The sequence below is a fragment of the Nesoenas mayeri genome, assembly GCF_963082525.1.
Source record: "Nesoenas mayeri genome assembly, chromosome: 12".
NCBI lineage: Eukaryota > Metazoa > Chordata > Aves > Columbiformes > Columbidae > Nesoenas > Nesoenas mayeri.
The window spans coordinates 5673680-5692319 of record NC_137547.1 but is presented as its reverse complement, the minus strand read 5'-3'; the positions used below and the strand labels follow the sequence as shown (position 1 = coordinate 5692319).

The following is an 18640-nucleotide window of genomic DNA, read 5'->3' as shown; positions in this document are numbered from 1 at the left end:
GCTTCATGTTGTCTTGGGCTTTAAGTATTGAATATTTAGCTGAGAGAGTATCCTGGAGCATGCAAATCAGTCTGCTATTTGTGAGACACCTCTAGTACAGCCATTCAAATTAAACGTTCTTTTAAAAATAGTTTTGTAGAAGTGGCTTTGCAGAAGTGATGTCACAGTCAGATCTTTAAAGCTGCTGCCATCTAGAAACCATCTGATTTTAGCAGGAGACTTGCCCAAGAATTTACTCCTTTATATCCCCCTAGTACTCATTAACCCCATAGCTGAAGCCTGAAGTCTCTCGTAGATGTCACATCAACCATCACTGTAGTGGGACTGCCCATTTGAGAGAGAATATAGAAGACAGGGCACAACGTGTTGACTTCTATGAGCGTGGTCTTTGTAAGGCTTTAGCAAAAACCCCCAAACCACAGAACCTAATAGCACTGCAACCTCTGTTGCATTCATTCAGGCTTACTTCCATTCACACAAATGGGATTTCTGGCATTATATCCTAAATGAGACATCAGATAAGTAATAAATCTTTTTATGAGCTGAACAATATTCATCTTGCTAGCTGCTGTAAACACTTTTCCAAATGTTCTAGATAGGCAGACGTAATTGAAATCATTTTTTAAAACCTCATAGAAATAACACCATAAGCCAATAAAAGCTATTTAACACTTTTAATTTCTCTTGCTTCTTGAAATTGTCATTGAATTTAAGAAGCATTCAGAAGGCATAAAAATTCTTACACAATATTCTGATTCCTGTGTATATAGGACATGGCCTAAGCATAATATTAGTTTTTTAAGTATTGACTCGGAAAAGTTAAAGTAAGAAAACACGGCAAAATTATGATGGATACAGAATAACATTTTAGACTCTTAAGACAATTGTGAAACTTTAATATATTTCAAGCTGTGATACTTGAAAATAGTATCGTGCTTTGTAGAGACTGTAATTCATCAGACTTTCCAGTCTGGTAGTCCTGTATCATATTACTTCTGCTAGTCAAAACCTGGCCTCAAAACTTTGATTTTTGTATTTGCTGCTTAAGTTTCAAATATAGAACTGTTTAAACTTTAGCATACCCTAGTGAAACAATATCAAAAGGTGGGTTTGGTCTTAATTGCTTCAGGATTGTATTCTGCAGCATAATACTAATATGGTTATTATTTGCAGAGTTTTGCTTAGATAATTGGTCATCTAATTTCTACTCAAGATTAGCTTTGCATAAAGAAGAAAAAATCTAATGAGTCTGCTGTTTGATTAATGTCAGTTGGAAAGCCAGTAAGATAATAGTAATGAAATCTGCATGTGTGTTTACTATAGCTTTACTGCATCTCGTATTCATGTCTAATTAGATTGGAGTGTCTTGAATATTTGAGGTTAATTGAATATTTTCTTTAATAAAAATGAGATTTGCATGGATAGAAAGAAATTTACTTTGAGCTTAGAAGGAAACTAATAGTCTTCCAGATTTTTGCATGGAGAAAATCAGGGAAAGTCCATAAGAAATCTAAAAAATCATAATTCTGATAAATAAAACGTTTTATATTATTTATAACTGGAATAGCTTGACTGTTTTAAAAGCATCTTAACTGATACAGGAGGCTTCATAATAATCCTTTGCTTAAAAAAATGTTTTAAGTTTTTCCATACCTTTTCACATCATTTGCTGTCGTTGCTTGGGATATCAGAAGATTAATGGAATCTTGTTGGAAAACTGTACAGTAGAACTCCATGGATCTGGACATACAAGATCCTAAGAATTTCCCTTTTCACAAATGGTTAGAGCATGTAAGTCGACATTAATTGTTTATGTTGACTGTGACTTTTTGACTAGGAATGGTTAGAAGATCATCTTCTTTCTTCCAGGGTCTTGGAACTGAATCTTGACTGGGAGGTTTATAGACGCCAGGGCTGTACTGCATAACTGGGGATTTGATTTCCCATGGCATCAATTGCTCTGTCTCCTGATAGCTGTACTGACTGAGGAGAGGAGCTGTTGTGCTCGTTAGTGGTGGAAAACAGTATTAGAATACCCAAGAATACTTCCAAACACCACAATCCCATCAATTCAAAGAAAAGTGCATTTGCCAGTTTGTGCTCACACCGCGACTCTGTCCTGTAATTTGGTAAAAAGGAAGGATTCTGGTTTTTTGATGGGGTTTGTTTTGGCGTGGTTTGGTTTTGGTGTTAGGGTGTGGTACAGATCATAACAGGCAACTAATTCATATTTTAACTAATGCAGTTTAAAGCTGTGTGCCAGAAATGGTTTCTTTCCAGTCATGTCACAATATGTACTTTTAAGTCAATGTGATGGCAGTTTCACTGTGAGGAAAACATGGGGAACATGTTGCTCTGAGCAAACGAAACCCAGTCTCCCTCACATATAAATGCATGTGTTGATATTTGACTCTTAATTACAGTTAAATAAACATTTTTCTTGTCAAGGCCACAATTACAGACATTACAAAGATAAGGTTAGTTCATAAATGTTGTTAGCAAAAAGCATTCATGTTCTATTAGATATGAAAACTGAACTATGAAAATGCTCAGATGGCAGCAAAGTTACTAGAAAGTAAGAATGATAGATGGTCTGAAGTGTGTCCTTAATGCTGCATGCAGTGGTTCCAGAGAACAGGCAGCAGGAGAAGACTTAGGAAATTGTGCAAAGATTTTATATGGTATCTAATTGGGAAGCTCTTTCTCTTGAGTGAACAGGTGCTTACTTGAACAACTTGAAGTACCAAACCAAAAACAGACTGAGAGAAGAGAAGGTGGGGGAAAAATGATGGGGTTTATTTTTAGTAAAAATAAACTGAAGATCCATATCCTAACAGGTGGATCCCTCAGGATAACTGAAGCAAAAACATTAAGGCCCTGCATCGGAAAACACTGTTACACTTCTTTACATTTATTCCTTTTCTCCATTAAGGCTCAATGCTGTATGAGGCATTTTTTGATTCATCATTGTGGTGAAGCTGCTTCATTCCATAATCATTGCATTTTCACAGAATCCCAGAATATGAGGGGTTGGAAGGGCCCTGGGAAGCTCATCCAGTGCAATCCCCCCATGGAGCAGGAACACCCAGATGAGGTTACACAGGAAGGTGTCCAGGCGGGTTGGAATATCTGCAGAGAAGGAGACTCCACAACCTCCCTGGGCAGCCTGGGCCAGGCTCTGCCACCCTCACTGAGAAGAAGTTTCTTCTCAAATTCAAGTGGAACCTTTTGTGTTCCAGTTTGCACCCATTGCCCCTTGTCCTATCATTGGTTGTCACCAAGAAGAGCCTGGCTCCATCCTCCTGACATTCACCCTTTATATATCTGTAAACATTAATGAGGTCACCCCTCAGTCTCCTCTTGTCCAGCTCCAGAGCCCCAGCTCCCTCAGCCTTTCCCCATAAGGGAGATGCTCCACTCCATTTTGTTAGAAAGTGAACTGTGAAAAAAATATGCTTTGACAGAACCAACTATGTTAATGCTCGGAACTGCAGTGATTTTTAACGAGGTTCCAGGGTCATTGTAATCTCCACATTTTAGTGCTTCTTTAGGACTGACTTTAAAATTAGAATTTTAGATGCAAATTGTCAAAGGTTAATTTTGAATGATTTTTGCAATTAATTGGATAGAAATATGAGATCTTCCATGCCTTAGAGCAATGTTAGAATTGTAAGTCCAAGCAGTACTAAGGGGTTATATGAAAGTATGTTGTTCATCAGGATCTAAAAATACTTTTTGCTCTGGTTAATCATTTTCCCCTGACTCGAATGGAGTTCTTATGCCGAATGTTCTACTTTCTAGTCAAAATTTTTCCATTGAGTGAAATGAATTTGAACTCTTTAGGTTTGTCAAAAATTTCCATTTAAAATTGTTTTAGATACAGAATTAGGAAAGGTAGGAAATTCCATTTGGGATGCTCATGGGGAAGGGAGGAATCTGTTGATGTGGCAGCTCCTTTGAAGTTGTCTGACTGTCCATCTGTGTCCCTGCTGCCTCCTCGGCGCTTCCTGCAGTGGCCCCGGGAACACTTGGCCATGAGAGCAGCACATGTGCAAAGTCGTCCATGTGCCCAAAAGAAGAGCAGCCGACAGGAACAGCTTCTTGTAACCTGGCTGGGAAAGGAGGGGTGTCGGGGATGGAAACTAAGGATTCCAAGACAGAGCACCCACGCTTTGCTTTCTGTTAGAAGAGATAAAAGGTGGTAAATTGCAGATTCCTTTGGCTGAATGGTTCAGATACCAAATGTGCTGGCCGATTTCTCCAAGTCAGAAATTTCTAATAGTGATTCTGCTGGCCGGGTGAGAGCGGAGCAGCAGCTTTGGAGAAAACCAGAGAACCAGTAGCTCTGGAAAAGTTGGCTTTCTATAAGGGCTTTTATAGAGAGGTGCCCTTCAATAAATGCCTCTGCGAGGAATTAATTTGAGCCTTCTTATCACTCTTGTGTGCTCCTATATTCCAATACTCTCTGCTCCTTGGTAGAATTAATAATTCCTGTTTATACAAATAAGTTTATTTGGGGTAGTAGAAAAGATTACAAAATACGTGAAATATTCTGGTCGGTACGTAGGAAAACTTAATGTGTGGAGAGTGGAAAAGAGCGTTTTTGAGTACAGAGGTGGAGTAACCAGAAGGGAGTGAGGCACGGGAATATTGAAGATGGTGGAATTTAAAGACAGACAAATTTCTAGCTCCTCCTCCTTCCCTCAAAAACAAATGAAAAATGTTCCCTAGAGCTATGTTTGTTTCTCAGAGGGTAATACTCGTTCTAATACTGTCCTAGCAAATTTTTTTCAGGTGCATTTCTTGCTTCTTTTTTTTTTTTAAAAAAAAGGTGATTCCTTTAATACTATTTTTCAGCATTTACATCCTGAATTTTTATAGTATTTCACAGTAGTTTACTGATACTTGTAGGCTCATGCCATGTGCAAGAAAGAAGCTTCTTTCTTAATATAAGATGCCCAAAAACTTCTGAAAGAACTTCTTAAACTCTGTTTCTCCTTCTTCTATTGTTTATTTCCAAACTGAGGTTCTTTTTCACTGTGGGTCATATTAAGAGTACAAAAAATTAAAAGCTGGTCCTTATGTTTGTATTTGAAATTAAAGGGCTTTTAGAGCACTCTCACGTGCTCCCCAGGCCGTGGATTTTCCCCAGTCTATTGGTCTAGATGTTTCTCTGACTGTAATATTATGGCAGGAGAGGAGGATTAAATTACTGAGGCTGTCAAAAAGGATGAGCACTCTGCCATACATTATCATTATCACTGGCTGCCTCAGTGGAAGAAAATGCAGTAAATCACTTTAAATACAAAGCAATAAAGACCACTGGCTTTTAAAATCCTGAGTGCTCTTGCCGCCAACAGCAGGTGACAGCTGTGTGGCCGCATAGGTGCTGCTCAAGTGTCTTGTAACAGTGTGCACGTCAACCTGCCGGTGACACCAGCGGATCAGGTGCCCTTTCCAATTGGATTCTAACATGGTTGCTTTTCCCTAGGAAGACAAGGGGAAGAAATGGTTCGTTTTCTTGGTTCCTCATACACTTTCTTCTCAAACAATGGATAACTAATGATGCTAATTCCTATTTGCTTTGCAGTGATACATGTGGATAAGGCAAATAATCGTGCAAGAAGAGAGTATCTCAAGTCTATGCTTCTAAAGCCGGATCTACATAGTGGCAGGTACGTATTAGTGCTGAAAAACTCTATAAAAGGTCTTTGTAAGTAATATTTATGGTTTGTCTTGTTGTTTGAGTTTATTGAGAAGGTATCCCTGAGAAGTTAATACATGACTAATTCATTAGAGAAAATCTTGCTTTAGCTAGGAATGATACCTACATTGTGATGTGGCGATTGATCCGCATTTGTTCCCTGGGTAGGTTTGTGCAGCATGGAATATTGCAGCCTCTCTTAATGTTGTTTTAGTGCTGTGTATTGGGTTAATTTTTTTTTTTTTTAACAAACTCATTTTGCAAAAGAAAGATTCTGCTATCAGCATTCTATCAATAATGAATTTGAAAAGCACATATGTACCTGATGGTAGAGTAATACATCTGTTGCTTTCTGAATTCAGAGTACTAAAAGGAGTGTAAAAGCTTCAGAAAGTGTTCCTTGGTCCTAGAATTCCAAAAACTTTATATATATATATACATAGCAGGCAAATCTTATATGTATACATGTGAGAAAGAGTAGAAATTATGGCTGTCCAAGCTCATGATAATGAATTTGTTCTTATTCAATTTTTTTTTGATTGAGATAGCATGTGCATTGCTTTGAGAGAATGAATGACATCCTTTGATTCTGTTTCCTCTTGAAGGTCAACCTTCATTAAAATGGAACAACTGTTAATGTAAACATTAATTTAATTTGCAGAAGCATAGAATAGCTGCTGATTGTATTTGAAGTGTAGGAGTTACTTTTAAATCTTTTAAATACATAATTGTTCACAAATCACAGATTCACCCTGCAATAAGAGAGTCATCTCCATTCTGTTTCCCTTCTAAAGCTGAGTTTCGCGTCTTGGCCAGAAAACAGGTTTTACTGGAATGGAGCAAGGAACACCATGAAATGATTACTTGTTGGGATGGGAATATCATACCGAAACATTCTTAGGTTTGGAGATTTAATTAAAAAAAAAAAAATCTTAATAAGCAAGCAGAAAGACTTATTTTACCATATAGTTGGGAAAGCAGGTCACATGTTCTAGTAAAAATGTAATAATACTGAGGAAAAAAGGAAAATAGCTAATGTCTGGACTGCTATTTCACCCATAAATACTTAGATATCTGTACTAGATATTTGACAAACCTAAGATTTGAGCTTTTTCCTCGCCACAGAAGCATTATTCATCTTTTACATATGCCACCATGGTACTGTCCTCTGTGTTACCAGGTAGGTTTTCTGCAAGTATCAGTATGTCTGTTTGGTCTGTGGGGAGATTTCACTTATGCATTGACTAAATACCAAGGCAGGGAGTTCATCGCTAGTCCAGTTCCCCACTTTATCTTAGCAAGAGGACCACCAAGAAACAAAATTTATGGAAAGATTCTACCTCTACACCAAATGTTTTCAGCTCTTTGCATTTTAAACCTGGCCTAGTTATATCTTCAACACATGTTTTCTATCACCAGCCTTACAAACTAATATCAGAGCTTTTTCAGCTGAAACAGGAACTGAACTAAACTAATGCTTTAAAGCTCAGGAAACCAAATTATCAAGGATATAAATATCATTGAAAATTGCCTGCACATGGTTTAGCCTGATACTTTATTGGTGTTTGTGCTATGCCAGGTTATAGGATGGATAGTGTATTATGTATATTAAGTGATGTATTAAGTTCTTAGGTGAACTTTCTCCCTGTCACAATGAATGCTATTAGAAATGATACTTGTAATGATTTGGTTCGTATTGGAACATAAATAAATAGATGCATCATGTGCTATTTTTTTCTTCCTAAAGGAGAGCCACTTGAATGAATGTACCTTAAAAAAGATAAACATTCTCAGGTGTTAAAAGAGATATTAATATAATACATAAAATTACTGCTAAGCCAAAGTTGCAACTGTAGCTTAATCCTATAGTTGACACAGGAGCAAACTTTGCCCTGAAAATAATGCATTTCACAGCTTTATACTCTACTTACAAAGAAATAAATGTAGATTGACGTGGCATTTATATGGGAAAGTGTGTTTATTTCATAGAATCGTGTAGGTTGGAAAAGACCTTTAAGGTCATGAAGTCCAACCATTAAGGTCACACAGCCAAGTCCACCACTACCCGTGTCCCTGAGAACCTCATCTTCACATCTGTTCAACCCCTCCAGGGATGGTGATGCCACCACTGCCCTGGGCAGCCTGTTCTCGTGGTTGACAACCTTTTCTGGGAACACATTTTTCCTAATATCCAATCTAAAATTTATTGGGAGTGGGGTTTACTGTTCATTAAAAGATAAGATTTCAAAACAAAGTTGATCTTTCTCTTCTTTCCATTTCATTTCTTTATATGGAATCACTGTGTTTATTAGAAATGTTGATTTTGCTTCCACACAAGCGTGAGGTAGTAGGAGACCAGAAGACTGTTTGAAATCCTGTGTAGCTTAGTAGTTGTTGCACACCCCAAGGATAGTTCTTCTCTTTTGAGAAGCATCTTTGTCTTTATGTTTTCAGACAATGTCTCTGTCATTAATATGGAAATTTTGTCAGAACACTTGCTGCTTCCTAGAGCTGTATTGTGTTACATGGGTAGCCTTTTTGGTTTGTTTCTTTTTCTGTGTAATAGGGATTCAAATTACATTCCTTATTTACGGTAGGAAGCTATGCTTACTAACATTTGTAGAACTTTGGAGAAAAAATATACAAAATAATTATTTTATTATCTGAACCCCAGAGTTATTCACCTATATGTTCAAGTCTTTAAATCAGTTAATAACAGGTGGCATTTCTGTCAGCCCATTTAACTTACTGTCACTTCGTCACAGTTGGCTTTTATTTTTCAAAGTGTTTGTGTTCCCCTGTTGCCTTTCAGAATTTTAAGAGTGTAGAAATTTGGGTTATATAGAGAAATGTACCTGATTTCTCAAGCCAGGTTGTACCTGCAGTGCTTGCAGACCTGGGGTAGAGTATATGCTCTTCTGACAAGTGTCAAAAGCGACATATGTGATGAATGGAGGAATCCATTCTTCTAACAGTCACCCCGCTGGGATAACAAGGATGAACAGGTTTATGCAGGAGGTTCCTGACAGGTGCATCATTTCATGGTAGGAAATGATTGTTACTCTGAGAAATTGACTGTATGAAGTCGTCGTTCTCCAAAGTAACAAAATCTATGCATCCATGTCATGGGAATATAGAGCACGTGTATGGTGTTAGCTTCACATTAATATGCTCAATTACCACACAAAGTTTTCTCCTTGTTGCTTAAGAATTACTGATCTCTGGAATAAAGAGTTAGAATCAAATCTGCCTACATGACAGCTTTGTCCACGCACTCTAAATTCGCTGCTGGTGATAACACCTTTAAATCTTATCATAACAATGATAAATATTTGTCCGGGTTCTTCTGCTTCATTTTAAAGCACATTTTCAGCTTAAGGCAATTGTTATTTTTGTCTTTCCTTTTGGCCCTTGATTACCAGGCAAGTTTCATTTAGTTTTCTAGTCTTTCTTGCAGTGGCTAGCAAATATCTTCCCATATAGTACTTTTAAGAGGATGTCAGGATTTCTTCTTATTCTGTCATGGCATTCCTGCAAGGGCTGAGCTCTGATACCTGGTGTTACAGAAAGGTGGAAGTGAGCTAGAGACAAAGTCTAGGATCCTACAGAGATATATGGGAGAGGAACGCTATAGATAGCTTGATGTAAGAGATCCTAGCAGGAATTTGATATTCCAACTTCCATCAAAGTTTCTTACAGCAACGTTAAGGTAAGATGGGACAGCAGCCGCACATTGTGCACTCTGTGCCGAAGCAGCGTGAGGAGTCTGTTCAGGTGCACTATGTTCCAAGGTGAGGTAAACCGTGTCTTTTTAGCCAGTTCAACCTGAAAACAAAACTCTTGCCATTTTTGGCAAATGAAGAAGACAAGTTAAAGCATATGTAAAGTACAAGTAAAGCACTTGTAATATTTTAATAAATAGAGAAGTCCCAGTGATTGTGGTACCATTCTTGCAGTCTCCTGGTTGGAGTATTCTCATGGGATCCAGAGTTCAAAGCTCCTCCTTCCTGATTAGCAGCAAAGATTTAATCCAATGTTATGATCCTTTAGGCATATTGGAACTGTGAGGAGTTAGAGGTGCTGTTCTGTTGTTCTGAGCAGCCTGCTGTATTCATGTGAAATACTTGCATGTGATTTGAACCACAAGGAGGACCAGTAAGAGCAACTCTCTGTTTTGGCTGTAAGGAACTGGTCAAGTGTTACTAGACCTGCTTTTAGTTCATGCTTTAGTGAAAATTTTAGTAGTAGTTGGTACCTTTAGGTGATAAAAATTAATGCAGCACTAGTCTTCTCCTCTTTTGTCAGTGTCTTAACTGCTAAGCTTGTTTCTCCAGTTGATTTTGTTAAACATTGACGCTGAATCACAACAAAACAGATCTGCTCCCAATGCCCAGCAGTTTTATAAGTTATTTATCTCGCACATCCAAGTATTTATTTCTTTTTGTTTGAGTTTGGCAGTTGTGTTGCTGCTTAACTCTGTGCCACAATCTGAAGTTAGATCCGTTACACTCCATCAAGCCACCTGCTCTTGGAAATAGCTGTGATAGTTTTCCTTTTCTGCTTCCGGAGAGTATTTTTTTAACGGCATATTTTCAATAGGTGTCTGGTTTTAATTACAAACAAATGTTTGTGTATATATTTTCTACCCTAAATATTAGTAAGGGTCAAGCACAAAAATAACTTAGCAACAACTGCAGTATGTTTTTATACACTTAACATCTTTTAGAAAGATTTTATGTGTTGTCTAAGATACCCTTTCATGTAGACTTGGATTTTACACAGCCTGATTCTTACTTATTTGGAATTACGCTTATTGTAACATTTTAGGCTGTAAAGCTCGTGAGTATTCACAGTTTAAACAACATAGCGAAGTCATACCGAAGAGCAGTTAGCTCTGAATTCCTGTCATTTTGTCGTCTCGATGTTTTTGGCCGCAGCACAAGCCACTAACTTGAGTCAGCTCCAGCACAATACTGGAATTATGTGCTTAAAAGAAAAGCCATACTTGGATCCAATGACTAATTTAAGTTCACAGAAGAAATGCAAATATTTTGTATAGTTGTTGTGCTTAGATGTCTGGGATGGACAAACAGTCTGTGATTAGGCAGCACAGTAAACACCCAAAGGCCTTTGTATCCAGGCTGTACTCACAGGTAGTTTTCTTATGTGTAAACTAGATACAGATTAATGAAGGTAAGAGACAAGATGTATTGGTCTGAGAGAACAAGCACAGGACAAGTTTCTGTGTAAGGTCCAACTTTAAATAATGAGTACACAAGACAACATTAGAAAGATACTGTTTAGAGAGCTGCCTTGAAGTTCCTGTTCTTTCTGTGGAATGTGTTCTTGGCTAGAATATGCTCTTCAATTATCTAAATGAGCTGTAAAAATTCTCAGTAACTTCCAGCTAAATATTTTACAGTTGGTGTTTGAAAATACTTGCTTCTTTGAATATGGCTAGTATTTCTGATATCAGGAAAAGGTTTGATATGGTTTGTCTTGCTCAATTATTTATCTCACATCTCCCATACCACCCAGTGTGAAGCCAAGAAAATACATGGCTTAAAATTTACTAAGGCTAGAACTAAATTATCAAGTGGTGCAGAACAGAGAATCTCTACTGCAAAGTAGTTGTTGCTAATGGTCTGGTATTCACTGTACATAGATTTTTAGGATGATTTTGAGAATTCAGAGTAGTAGTTGATCCTGCTGACTTAATGTCTGTTGCAGTGGGGGGTGCATTAGGGACAAGTTCTCCTGGGGCACGTCTTCAGTTTAGTTTAGCCCGGACAGACAGGGATCGAGTTCACGTGTTCCAAGACTACTATGCAAATAAAGCACCAGAACTGGGGACAACTGAGAAGTTTTATTTCATAAGTATGTTCCACACCAAAGCTGAAATAATCATACATGGATCTTATGTGGCCTGTCTAAATTAAAGTGATTGAACTTTTAAAAAAGAAGCTTATGGTATTAAAGGGTTTTAAACAACAAAATATTACTATATTTAATCTAAACCTTCCCTGCATGGATGAGGTTCTTGGGAACATGGTTTAGAGGTGGACTTGGCAGTGCTAGGTTAATGGTTGGTCTTGATGATATTAAAGGTCCTTTCCGACCAAAACGGTTCAGCCATTTTATTGCTTGTGATATTATTGCTTAGGAATTGTTTTTCCTTCACATCAAACAATTAATATAGTATAGTCAAGAAAGTAAAAAAAATAAAATAAAAATACCCCAGCTATGTTTTGAGATATTTTATACAAATGAGTTTTCATGTAAAAGCTTCAAAGTACATAGATACAATCTTGATTTTTACCTATGGAAGGTAAATCTAAAGAAATTAAGTGATTTTAACAGATCATTCAGCAGCTGAACTAAACAAACTTACAATTTTCAAATGTGAACAAGTCTTTAATCCTTAGACTATGTTGCCTGTCACTGGCATATGAACAAGAATTGAGCCCCAGGGTGGTGGGGAAAGGGGGATAAATGAAAAAATCTGCAAGTCTCAAGAACTGTGGTTACAACCTTTCTGTCCTTCATGATTTAGAAGAAAGGTAAGAGTCTCAGGCTATTCTTGTTATGGAAAATGTTGAATGTGATTGATAAAGAGTTTTGGTTTATGCTTAACTGGTAAAACAGAGCATGGTTTTTGCTTTATTTTCTGTTTAAGTTAATTTTCCACCCTTTTAGAAGGTAAAATATCTATCTTTTTTTTTTTTTTTTTTTAATGCTCAGCCTACGATTTACAGTGGTCAGTGATCCCCCAGAAGATGAACAGGATCTTGAATGTGAAGATATTGGTTTTGCTTATGTCAGTTTGAGGGACATATTCCAGAAGCAAAGAGATGTCATTGAGCAAGATATTGATGGTAAGTTTCAGAGATAACTGTCTTGTAACCTTTTGTAACCTAAAAATTATTTGTTGAATTTCTGCTTTGTTCTGCAAGCTTTACTCTGCAAATAATTGTTTGACACTGTTTCAGTAATAAATTCTTTAATATTAATTAATGGCAAAAGCCTTTAAGATCCGTGTACTATTGTTGACCCTTCAAATCTGTTTAAAAACAATCCAAACCAAACAGCATTGCCCACTTAAAGTAATTAGTTTATAAAACCTAAGAACTTTCAGGACGTGTACGTTTGTTAGTTTGTACAACATGCTTCATTCTAGTAAGACTATAAATATATGTTTTGTTATTAAAATTTATGTCTGTAATGTTGTATTGCTCATGTCCATGTCTTGTTTGAAGTTATGTTATATCCCCAAGAGCACCCCAAGCTTGTGTCCTCCATATGAAACCTGTATGTGAGACAATAGGAGAGACTGCTGGCTTTGTTAGGTACCAGTTGAGTGAGCATCCTTCTGTCACAGCCCGTGACCGGGTTCACGTGGGAAGGTGGGGTGAGCAGGAGCGGTGGAAACTTCCCTTTCCTGGCTCTTACAGCAGTGTTTTTATGACACCAATAAGACTCAAGAACCTTCTCGGTCCTTTCATAGACGCTGAAGGAAAACATTCTCCTTGTGTAGACTTTCCCGTTCCCCATGGTTGTTAGCAGTGGTGCTTTTTTGTCCTTACTTGTTCCTCGCCATCCTCCTTCCCAATTGTGGTAAAGAATCATGTCCCCTGACTTCTGCCCTTTAAGTTGACAGTTCACCGAGTGCTTTGCCCAAGGATGTACAAAGTGGTTGGATCTCTGAGAACAGTGTCCAATCTGCCCCAGAACAGCTCTAGCAAGGAAGGAAATTATGGAAGGTTTATCCCATGTTGTTCCTTATCCAAACCCCTTCTGAGCTGTCCCAGCAGCCCAGAAATTGTAGCGTTACAGTATCACTGCATGTCCCAGAGTGCTTGTCCCGATTTATAGAGTAAATACATAACCTTGCCTTTTGTCTGCTATATAATTTGCTTTGAAAAGAAGTTCTGTCAAGATTAGTTGTTTTTATTCAAATTCTTTGTAGAGTCATGTTAGGCAGGCTTGTTGCTTTTACTGCAGGATGGGGAAAGAGCCTCATTTTTGGCTGTTAGCAGCATGGTTTGAATCACAGCAGCAGAGATTGTGGCCCTCTGGGCTTGCTTAGGTACTGTAAAACAGAGCACTTTTAAATCACGTTAGCTAATTTCTCTAAAACATAAGTTTTAAATACTATTTTAAAACCCACATACACAAAGATGAAGGTAGTTAAATAGTTCAGTCCAGGGGAAATATCATCTTTGCCTGCGCTTTGCTATTTTACAACATATAGAAGCCGAAAATTGAAATAATTTTGCATTGCAACAACTGGAAAAAGCTATTTGCTGTTTAAATACTAATAACTTTCCAGGCTGATTTGGACCATTCAGACATGCAGTGTAGAAAGTGCATTAATCAGTATATTATTTACTTTAAAGTATTAATAAGTATGTGTGTATGTCTTTTAACAGAGTTTGGAACATCTATATTTATGTGTTGTGAAAAATAGTTTATATAGGCAATTATCCTGCAGATAGTTTCTTTTGAAGTCAACTCTGACAGTGGTAATTTTATTGATGTACTTTCCAGTTCTTATAGCGCTCAGTTTCCAGTAGGCTCAGTGCCTGAACTGGAAGACTTCTTGTTGATTTATTTACCTGTCTCTTTTGTTCACATGTGCTAGGTGCCTTTTAATCTATCCAAACACTAAGGAAAATTATCAGAACAAAACCCAAACCTTAATGAAATTGCTAACGCTGTTTTTCTGCTGTTTCCTTTCTAGTTTTCAACGCTCAGGATGCTGGTGCGGTAATTGGGAAGCTCCAAGTCACAGTGGAAGCTCTCCATGCGCTGCGCTCCATCAACGAGGAGCGGGAGGACGACGCGGAGGCATGAAAGGGAAGTTCGCCCCCAGAAGTTCCTTCTCGCACTGTAAATACACACTTGATAGCACTTCAAGATGAGATCTGTGTAATTCTTACAGTATATTTAATGTATAATTTATAGGAAAAGGATGCTTGATTTGTAGTTGTAAAGTTTTGTATACTTTTCAGTCTGTTTGTTTTGATATTTTCCCCCTAAGGCTAAGAATCTCTCCACAATGGACAACGTCTTCTAAATAATTAATACCTACATGATTGAATGATGTGCTTTATTTGCATTTTCAAGATTTTTTCCTACATAAAACAGTAATAAAAATGCAAGTCAAATTTTTAATTTTTAATAAAAAAACCATACGCCTTAGAAAACTGATTAAAAATACTTTTATGTTATCCCTAATCACCCCACTAAATGGAATGCCTGTGATTAGCCTCATTAAGAATTTTATACTGTGAAGATTTTATTAAAAGCAATATATGAAAATTACTTGGATTAATGTGTTAATCTGCCTCTTTAAAATGCTAATATCCATTTTATGCACATTAAATCTCAGTATGTGTTTTCTTTGATGCATGCAGTTCCTATCAATTAAATATAAAAAATGAGGCTAGTCGCAGGACTTATTAAATTACTGCAACCTTTTTTTAAATAAGTTTAACCCTTCTCCTAACATTCTAATCAGCTGTTTATGATTATCATGATTTGAGATAGGAGGAGGGCAGGCACAGTACAGTAGAAGGTTTACTTTCAGCCGACATCTGTCAAAACACAAAAAGGAGCCCTACGGTATCAGATTTTGCTTCACCTCGTGTGCGCTCTGGGGACAGGCAAGTGTGTTTTCATTTGCTTTTTGTCACTTTCAGAACTTACATCAAACATATACAGCGAATTGCTGTATCTGAACAACCAGCGTCTAGCTCGGAAAGTTAATTTTCCAGCTTTTAACCAATCTCAGTGAAGGATTTAATTGATATTTTTAATGGAGCTGTGAATCAATGCTGCAAAAGGATTGTCTCTTGAGAAGAAGGATATAATACATTTCATTTTTTAATTTGCTTTTTTATTTGTCGTTTTCTTCAAAGGATTTTATAGGCTGTGGATTTCCACTGTTTGCAAACAGGCTATGTTTCTTCATAAGCATATGTAAAGTATTCAGAGAGATAAGTAATTTATTAAAATCTACCTAATTTGCCGTGATATATTAAATCTCTGCTTCAGTGATCACAGACCATTTCATTTAGAGAATTAGGCATTCCCTCTTTGTGTGATTAAAGCTCTGGAAAATGAGTTCTTTGCTCCTATTTGTGAACATTCAAAGCCTGCTAATGGCAAGAAGATGGAATAGATTATGAGACAATTCATTACAGTTCAACAGAAAAAAAAAACACAGCTATAATGCAAAAATGCAAGTATGAATATCTGCATATAGTTTGAACCATCTGTGCTCTAATGGCTTCAATAATGGCTCTTCGTCTTCAGTAGGCTTTGAAATGACATCCATACAATATTAATTTGTTGATGTACATTATGAGGCCAATAGAATGAATATATTCTGACCACAGAAATCTCTGAATTCCAGCATGAACCGAGGGCTAACTCCATTTTAGGACACACCGTCTCCAGTAGTTGTTCTCCTCCAGACTTTGCCGGTCCTCGCAGCGTTTCATTCCTCTGGAACTCTGTGCCGACCACAGCCAGCTGCCTTCCTAAACCCCTCCATTCTTCACTTAATGGCCAGATGGCTGTTGTCCTTTGGGCTGGTGCTTAGTTCATCGTTTTGGCCCCCATTTCTAGCTTTTTTTGGCTCTGTGCATCTATATTGTCAGTAAGACTGTTATTATACATTACAATAATTCGAAACAGCTAGATTCAACACTGAGATTAACTGAGTGGCTTTTCAGAAATTTAGTTGCGGTATTCTGGCAGGAGGTTCTTATTATTCTACTAATACTTTGCAAACCAAACTAAATATCCTGCGCATAAACAAAGAAGCAAATTGCATTGAGTTATTTTTGTGTGACTGTTTACTGACTTGCAGGAGAGCTATGTAACTGGTGCTTGTTTTCTTCTGAAATAAACCATGTGGTAAAATTAGAAAATCAGTGATGTTCATCTCACTTAAACGTTTACAGTAACACCCTTAGCACTTAATCTTCGCCATCTGAAGTTGAAAACTTAGAAACCAAGCATTCATCTATTCATTAAACACAGACCTCTTCGGTAAGTTACTGCAAAGTATTCCAGTTGACATTTGGTTACATCGTGTTAACTGTTCTCAGTGACTCCAACATTAACATGTCTAATTTGCCCCAGGTTCCTAAAGCCATTTGTTTGTAAGGCTGTTACTCAGGGTTGGATTAAAAACAAACAAACAAAAAACCAAACAGCATAACCAAACCAAAACAAAAACCCACACCTTGATTTCTCTTTGTATTTATTACTAAGATATAATATTCAGTGAGGGTTTTTCCAACAGATGGATTGTCTAAGTACTGACTGTGCAGGGAAAGTGGAAGATGTAATCTAGCACTATTTTGTCCTGATTTTAGCTCTGAATAGCTCAAAGAAAACCTAAAGCAAAAAGTATTCTCTTTTATGTGTGCAATATGTTATTAAGCACATTCCTTTTTGTATCTAATAAAAAAAAAAAAGAGCTTTATCAATGCTTGGTACTACCATGTTTTGAAATGTTACTTTTGTTTAAATTAATTTTCGTGAATAGATAATTTTTGTCTATGGTGTAAATTGGGTGCAATAATAGTCCTGCACAAGGTGAATTGTGTGGGGTCAGATGGTCAGTTTTGTTATTTTAAATCTTTTCCCTTTAATTGTTACATCTTATAGCTTTGTTGTGATATCATCTTATGTAACATAATAGCTGATATCCTCCAGGTGTCCCAGGTATGTTTGTCAAGATGGAAACTTAAGTTCAGCTCAGAAAAGAATTATTTATTAAATGTTGCTTTTGACCTGTTATAACAGCCTAGGGATTGAAGATCATCGTGAACCAAGGTAATATCCATGTGAACTTGCTCATTTTGTTACACACTGTCTCAGCTTATCTCATTATAGGCTTATAAGAGTAGATATAATATGACCAAAAAATTATAATAACTTGTCTCATAGAACATCTACAATTGAGGATCAGTATTTATGTCAATAGTAATATTGGTTTAAAATGCTTTTTGTTATTTAAAGGCATAATAAGACATTATGATAACTGAAGGAGTCACCAAAGATATCAAGACTTGATATTAGCTCTTAAATTTTGTTTTCTTGTTTTGTATTAGAACTGAGAAATAAATTCAAATACAGACTTAAAATGGTACAACAAACTTTTTTGCATGCTTGGGAGCCAGAGAAGCATTTTCTATTGCAGTTAGGTTGACAGGTCTTCTTGCAGGTGGTGACAATGATTTATCCATCAGCTTTTCCAGATACTCCACAAGTGACTTCCTTAGCATGACTGCTTGATACGGGTCTTGGTAATTGAACTAGATCCTGCAACTAATAATGAATTGAATGCATTATGTTGCCTGTATGAAAATAATTGCAGAACGTAAGTTCAAGTTGATACTTTTGTATGCATGTGATAAAAATGTGCTTTTGGCACAGTATGCTACAGGTGTACTGCTGTGTGCTGGTTGTTAGTTCCTTTCTGCTATTGATGGCAAATTTTAATTCTCTTTGCATCTTTTAAAATGGGTTGAGGTAGCTTTTGAAGAACTTGATTTCCTCAGAATAATTTATCAAGGGAAGAGTTTGACCTCTGTTTTATTTTTTGTTATAATATAATCTTAGCATTCACAGGATGTGACCTTGAAAGTCACATTAACATAGAGACTTCAGACTTCATTCATAAGCACCAAACTCCTTCTAAATGTGTGCGTCTGTGGGCTTTAGAGGTATTTAAAAGCTTTTCTTATGCTGAAGTCCTTGCCGAATCAGTCCAATTTCCATCCAGTTTTGTGAAGCAATTGACAAAAAATAGCTATGTTATTGTTAACAGTGCGACTTGCTCAGATAATTTTTCTATATATTTCAGTAGTAAAATGTTTTCCAATTTGCTGTGGTTTATTCCCGGTTTTGTTATATTAG

At 36.9% G+C, this 18640-nt stretch overlaps 1 protein-coding gene across 2 annotated transcripts in view; it reads left to right on the top strand.

Moving 5' to 3' along the window:
- The window catches only part of RPGRIP1L (RPGRIP1 like), a 72793-nt gene extending 56521 nt beyond the window's left edge, over positions 1–16272 (top strand). For both annotated transcript variants that reach the window (XM_080351739.1, XM_080351740.1), the window contains exons 24-26: positions 5591–5675; positions 12446–12579; positions 14445–16272. In XM_080351739.1, the coding sequence (XP_080207865.1) occupies positions 5591–5675; positions 12446–12579; positions 14445–14557 (332 nt within the window). In that variant the 3' untranslated portion in view covers positions 14558–16272. The remainder of the gene's footprint in view (positions 1–5590; positions 5676–12445; positions 12580–14444) is intronic.
- Positions 16273–18640: the final 2368 nt, after the last annotated feature.